Source organism: Nycticebus coucang, chromosome 3, assembly GCF_027406575.1.
Source record: "Nycticebus coucang isolate mNycCou1 chromosome 3, mNycCou1.pri, whole genome shotgun sequence".
Lineage (NCBI taxonomy): Eukaryota > Metazoa > Chordata > Mammalia > Primates > Lorisidae > Nycticebus > Nycticebus coucang.
In genome coordinates, this window is record NC_069782.1 from 14,517,455 (window position 1) to 14,524,650 (window position 7,196).

General features: G+C 47.9%; 1 protein-coding gene across 3 annotated transcripts in view; it reads left to right on the forward strand.

Annotated features, from left to right (window-relative positions):
• The window catches only part of LARGE1 (LARGE xylosyl- and glucuronyltransferase 1), a 559,980-nt gene extending 553,224 nt beyond the window's left edge, over nt 1-6,756 (forward strand). For all 3 annotated transcript variants that reach the window (XM_053583761.1, XM_053583762.1, XM_053583763.1), the window contains 2 exons: nt 2,246-2,441; nt 5,241-6,756. In XM_053583761.1, the coding sequence (XP_053439736.1) occupies nt 2,246-2,441; nt 5,241-5,438 (394 nt within the window). In that variant the 3' untranslated portion in view covers nt 5,439-6,756. The remainder of the gene's footprint in view (nt 1-2,245; nt 2,442-5,240) is intronic.
• Nucleotides 6,757-7,196: the final 440 nt, after the last annotated feature.

Consider the following 7,196-nt stretch of genomic DNA (forward strand, 5'->3'; position numbering starts at 1 on the left):
GTTCACTTCATCGTCATGAATCTGTGAAGCAGGTATTATTATCATCTATATTTTACTAAGAGAAGGAAACAGACACAGCAGTTAACTTGTGCACATGAATGACAGAATCACATCCAGGCGGCTGCCTCCAAAACCACGGTTTTTACTCACTTTGTTAAACTGCGTATTAGGGAACTAACATTCACTGAATTCCTTCAGCATCCAGCCCTATGCCAAGCACTTCACATTTTCTCATTTAAGCTCCTTGGCATTGCAACCAGGTAGGAATTATTTCCCCCAGTCGACACAAGAGGAAATTAAAGCCTAGTTAGGGAACTTTGTTCTGCAAGGTTCTCAGCTCCTAAGTGGCAGGGCTGGGATTCGAACTCTGACCCAGTGGCTCCATGGCGCCATCCTTGGAATCTGATGGGGATTCACGGCCATCAGTTGTGCTGTGCCAGTTCTGTCTCAGGCATCAGGTGTCACAACCGCCTGCTCAGTAAGTTCGCCAATGGAAAAGCAACTTCTTCTTGGCCTAATTTCTGAATTAGAGCCGAGATTGACATCTCTCACACTATCCCTCTTTTTCACACTCCGTTAAAGTCGCACTGCTCAACTTTCATTTTTCTTCCACTTAAGCGACTTTGGTTTTGGTAGAAGGTTTTTCATGGATGGAGCTGAGATTCAGCATCCTGACTTCCCCCAGCCTGACCTTCTCACCCAGCAACACAATTTGATGAAAGTCCATGCGTTGACCACACTGGCCAGTCCCCTGAGGTCCAGGGGAAGCCCAGTATCTGTGGTGAAAGAACAAAATAAGAAAACAGGTGCATTGCCTGCCAGAGCTGCTCCCTGGGCCTCACTAAACACTCGCTGTCCCTGGGAGCCTCCCTTGCTTTCGAGAGCCTGCCCTAAGGATGAGATGGAACCCAAGCGTCCATTTCCTTCCTCCCTGTTGCAGGGCTGTTGGGTCCCACCCTTACAGTCTTGCCTTCATTTCAGGAAGCTTTTCTTTCTAGCTCTGGATATTAACTTGTCCTGCCTACTCCTTCCCTAGACACCAGCTTCCTGCCACCACCTCTGTGGTTTCCAGAGGCACGTCCCTGTCGCACTCGTGAGCCTCTGTTGTAGGTGCCTCTTACGGTGTTGAGTTACTCATGCATCATCCGTCCATTTACTCAGTTTAGTATATAATCACCCAATACTTATTCTGTAGGCCAGAGAGTGTGGGGGACAGAGAGTGATCCAGAAAGCGGTTAAGGATCCTGGCCCTTGAGCCCAGGCTTCCTAGGTTTGAATCTGCAGGGTTACATGATCAAGTCCCCCCCCAATAATCCCCTTTTTAATTAATCCAAGATCAACCGATTAGTAACCATAATTATGTCTACAGAAATCCCTTTTGCCATATAAGGTAACAAAATCCAGGAGTGGTGTCATACTCACAGGTATGCCCATTGATTACATTACCAGGGGTGAGGGTTATGAAGAACCATCTTAGACTTCTGCCTACCACAGCGGTATCTGCAGGCCAACCTTATACACGACAGGGAGCTTACATGACAAGGAACATGCCAGGAGTTCACTTGCCCTTTCACAGTGAGACTCTCCTTGTTAGTGAAGGGTGCAGGTAACCAACTGGATTAGTTTCCTAGAGCTGCCACAACAAAACACTATAAACTGGGTTAACAGAATCATGGTCACTCACAGTTCTGGAGGCCAGAAGCCCAAAATCAAGGTGTTGGCAGATCCATGCTGTCTTCAAAGGCTCTAGGGCAGCGGTTCTCAACCTGTGGGTTGTGACCCCTAGGAACTTTATTAAAGGGTCACAGCATTAGTAAGGTTCAGAACCACTGCCCTAGGGTAAAAGAAACAAACAAAAAAATCCTCACCTTTGTTCCCCGCCTTCTGTTGGCTGCCAGCAAGCCCTTGCTTTTTTTGGCTTATCCTTGCATCCATCTTTCCAGTCCCTGCCTATATCTGTCCATCCTGTTTTTACTGTGTCTTTATGTCTACTCATTAGATTAACATTCACCCTAACCCACTGTAATGTCATCTTAACTTGATTACATTCACAAAGACCCTGCTTCCAAATAGGTCTCATTCACAGGGACTGGGGATTAGGACTTGAACATTGCTTTTGAGGGGAGGGAGGACACAGTTCAGCCCACAAGAGGACTATGTCAGCACGCACCTCTTGTTCCAGATCAGTGTTTTGGAAGCTCAGCTTCCTTGCCTTCACCCAGGGGCTTTTCTCCTTGTGTCCCAGGTACCACGTCTGGACGAAAGGTCATGCACCCACAAACTTCGCCAAGTGGCGGACTGCCACCACGCCTTACCAAGTTGAGTGGGAGGCTGATTTCGAGCCATACGTTGTTGTGAGACGTGACTGCCCTGAGTACGACCGGAGGTTTGTAGGCTTCGGCTGGAACAAGGTGGCTCACATCATGGAACTGGATGCACAGGTGAGAAGAACTGAACCTTCCCTGGTTGCTGGATGGGGGCAGGAGAAGCTCCCAGATCTTGGAGCTTATGAGACAGTGGAGAAACAAGATGTCCTCAGGGACCTAGAGTGAGAATGTGGCTTACCCATCTCTAGGGCTGTTGATCCCAAACCTCTATCCAGCTGAATTTCTGGGCAGGACCCAGGCAAATGTGAGTTTCCTGTTACAAACCATTTCACCTCCCCCAAGCAGGTGACCAGGAAAAGCAAATGATGACCGTCTCGCGCTTGGCCTTTGAGTTGTACAACCGACAACACATCCTGAGAGTTCCATTGTATGACACAGAGCACGCTGCTAAGATGCAGCAATTATTCCATCTCAAGTGTGAGATGATTTAGGTGGTAATTTTTAGTCTTTATGTAGTCAGGAAGTGCTTCATTCATTCATTCAGCTAATCCTTCTTGAGCACCTCCTTCAAAAGGAATGTTCTACAGAATTCTAATAGGTGAAGGCAGAAATCAGCGAACTTTTTCTATAAAGGACCAGATAGTATTTGGGGCTTCACGGAGGCCTACAGGTCTTTTCAGCTTCTCAATTCGGCCACTGTAGTTCAGACATAGACAGTCTTTACATGAATGGGTATGTCTGTGTTTTAATAAAACTTTATTTACAAAAACATGCAGCAGGTCAGACCAGCCATGGTTTGTCAATTCCAATTAGCGTTAGACTAATGCAAAGCTGCTCTGGTTAAGAGAAAGATCCCTGGGTCCCCCAACCCCACCCTTTATCTTTGTATACCCTTCTCCAAGGAATCTCCTCCTGGAGCTCAGTGTCAATCTTTTTCCAGGAGACCAACTCCAATTCAAGCTAAATTGAAGGTGGATACTCAGTGCTAGCCGTTCACAAGAATTGCCAGGAGAACTTGCCAGCAGTTCTAGTCAGCCTGAGAGTAGTCTCGGGTGATGGTTGAGAAAGCAGATGGAGATTGAGGAACACAGTTCATATTTAATGATAGAGGCACAGCTGTTCTTATCCACATTTTCATAATACGTGGAGTGGGTGCAGCGCAGCTCACACACAGCAATGCTTAGGCGGCCTTGGCTTCTGCTTGAAAGAAAACAAATATATTCATGTGTCCAGCATTCTCGTGAGGTGTACTGCTTCAAAGAAAGTTAATTTTTCCAGCACTGAGACCTGGGCTTTGTTTTAGACAGTTTTCACGGAACTGTTGAAAATGTGCTGCCTGTTTTTCTTTCTCTGCCGATAGCACATCCCAAACATAATTTTACCCGTCCCAGTGACTTGAGAAAATAGCAAGCGTGTGTGCAGGGTAGTGCGGCCCCGCCCACCGTGCGCTGGACAGTGCGGCCACGCCCACCGTGCGCTGGGCAGTGCGGCCCCGCCCACCGTGCGCTGGGTAGTGCGGCCCCGCCCACCGTGCGCTGGGTAGTGCGGCCACACCCACCGTGCGCTGGGTAGTGCGGCCACGCCCACCTGGCGTGGGTAGTGTAGCCACGCCCCACGGGGGCAGTGGCTTGGATTGGCTCTTTGTCTCTACCTGAAAGGTCCCCGACAGCTCAGCTCTGAGAGGTCTTGCGTTTCCTTTTCATACTTTTTCTCACTCATTCCTCACCAGCAACTGTCATTTCTTGCTCCTGTCTGTGTATTTCCACCTGTTACCTTTGCCCATTCTGATTTTCCCTTTCTGAATTTATTCCCATCTGCCCCGATCTGGGAAACTGGCTGTCCCAAGCTTACGAGACATGATGTCTAAAATCAGTAAAGAGACCTGAGTGCAAATGTTCTAAAGGCGTCTTCTCTGAGCCATGTGACCTAAATTCGTGTTGCCTATTTTGGCTCTTCAGAGGCCTTTTATTTCTGGCCTCAGGATTTAAAGGGAGTCTGCCACGTTGAGGATACTGTATGATGGTGTAACTTGGGATAGTGTGTATCGGGGAGAGTTTTATTCTTGATGAACTAAGTCCAAGGGACCATTTGTTTTTATTTTTATCTTGTCTTTTGTTCTTTTTTTTTTTTCTAATCCGTTAAGGCTGTCAGATCTTGTCAAGTCCTATGAAAAAAAAACATAAACTGATGTCAGGGTTTGATTGATTGATTGATTTTGAGACAGGCTTCCACTCTGTCACCCTGGGTAGAGTGCCGTGGTGTCATAGCTTCCAAGCAACCTCAAACTCTTGGGTTCAAGTGATCATCCTACCTCAGCCTCCGAATTAACTGAGACTATAGGCACCCACATAGAAAAACAATACCCAGCTAGTTTTTCTATTTTTGGTAGAGATGGAGTGTCCCTCTTGCTCAGGCTGGTCTCAAACTCCTGAGCTCAAGCAATCCACCTGCCTTGGCATCCCAGAGTGCTGGGATTACAGGCGTGAGCCACCACGCCTGGCAACAGATACCAGTAACTGAGTGTGAGAATGTCCCCTGGCTTGCATCATCCTGGAGTGTCCACAAGGATATGAGCACATGTTTATCAAGAACCTTTTAGGGGCTGTGAGCTCTCCTCAGCACTGTCCACGTGTTATTGGTTTCATCCTCCTGGTCATTCTTCAAGGCAGATATTATAACTTCCACTTTATACATGAGAAAATAAAGGCTCAGAGAGGCTGAGTGTCTTCTCCAAGGTCATGGAAACAGCCCTGACTGTCCTGCCCGTAGCTGCTGACTGCCCGTGTGCTGGCCTGTGTGTGGGCGCCACTCTTCAGGTCATTCATTCACACGGTCACTCGGTCATTCCCTTGGCCTTGGCCCTGTGTCACGGAGGTTGTTGCCCCTCCTCACGCTGTCCTTATCTTCTTCCAGGAATACGAATTCACCGTGCTGCCCAATGCCTACATGATCCACATGCCTCATGCCCCCAGCTTCGACATCACTAAGTTCCGTTCCAACAAGCAATACCGCATCTGTCTCAAAACCCTGAAGGAAGAGTTTCAGCAGGACATGTCCCGCCGCTACGGCTTTGCTGCCCTGAAATATCTCACGGCCGAGAAGAACAGCTAGCACCAAGAAGCCGCCACTAGAGAGAGACACACTGCCAGGAAGAGCCGCTCGCTGTTGGGGGCCTCACCTTCAAGTTCAAAGTCAAGCAACGCTTTTCGGTTTGTTTTGAGTTGTCTCTTTGGCCCACCAAAGCTGCCCTCACTGCAGAGATCTTGGACAAGGACCCAGCCAGCCTCTCTCTGCCCCACCCAGCATTTCCAAAGGGTGGAAAGATAGTCAAGAAAGGGGACGCGGCAGGGCGAGAGGAAGTGCAGGAGTTGTCCTCATTACCACAAAGCCAAGGCAGGGCTTCGGGGTGTTCCTGTCGGTTTTTAAAAATTAATGCTCGTCATGGCTGGGGAAGAAGGAATGTCAGGGTGCTGGAGGTTATTCACCCCAGGAAATAAAAGCAAAACCGTCTGTTCTTTTAGAGTATACTTTCTCTTTCCCCCTGCAATATAGCTGGGCACCCAAAGGAGCAGGGCGAATCAATGATCTGAACCCACTATTTGGAAAGCCCGATGGGGACACTGTCTCTGGGGGGGTCCTGGAGGTGGGGTTGATTAGTTCCTTATCCCCAAAGTCCCTCTTATTTCATTTTGATTTGTTTTCCCTTTGGGAGATTTTGTTTATTTGTTTTTGGGCTGGCTATCCAAAATAGAAAATCAGATCCCTTGAGGCTCTAAGAAAAATCAGCTGCCTCAACCGCCGTCCCTCTCTCAGCAGTGGCCCAGCAAGGAGGGCGAGAGTGTTCAGCCAGTCCTTAAACATGGGCAGCTTCCTTCCGGATTGTCACCGGGGCTCCCACGACTGAATTCCCTGCTTTCCAGAATCCAGGGTCTGCAGTGGGAACTGTGGGGTTATGAGGGCCGGCTGCTCTACCCCGCCCAGTCATGTGTTCTACCGGCAGCAACTGATCCACGGGAAAGGGCTTCGAAGGAACTGTTTCAGTGCACACAAAAGGTACAAACCTCTCAGGCCTTTAGGAGAACTTTAATAATTCATGTGAGCCCAACTCTGAAAATTCACATGTCCATTGGAAGACCTACAGGAAGAGCTTGACAGGACTCTGCGTTCTTGCCTGCTTCACTGTGGAAGGGAAGAAGTGACAACCTCAGTCTCCCTTTGGGACCTATCCAACGGTAGGCAAGCACCTTCACCTTTACACAGATCGAGGAGACACTGGACTTTTTACCCATTTTCTTTAATCTTCGATATTAATGTTGTGTTTACATTGATGAGAACCAGAGTTCATGCCCAACCCTCTGCTGGGCTGTTTGTATTGAGTTGCAATGTGACCAACGAAAGCTGCATTCAATAAACGAGAGTACAGACTGTTTCTTCCCCATTCCCCTCCCGCTCTTGCAAGAAGCTACCGAGACTCACTTTGATTCTGAGCAAAATCGAAATTGATAAACAGCAACTTCCACCTTTCTCTTCTCCCATTTTATTTTTCTCATCATTTGAACTTTCACATTTTTCCTCCTCTCCTTGCCAAAGTTATCTTTTACTTTATCCTCTCACCCTCAAGCCATTTTCAAATTTTCCATTGAGCTTTCTGTCTCAACCCTGAAGCCAGATGTTTTATTATCCCAGATGTGAGCTCGCAGTGCAAATCATGGTAATCAACAGCAAGGTGAACATTCCGTCCTTTGCTGGTCACAGGGAACCTCACAGCAAACTGGTTTGTAAGCTCACTTGATAGGTTATGTACTCAAATGGGTGTTTCACTGAGATTTACACAAAAATCAGGAAAAATCACCATTAGAACTAATCCTT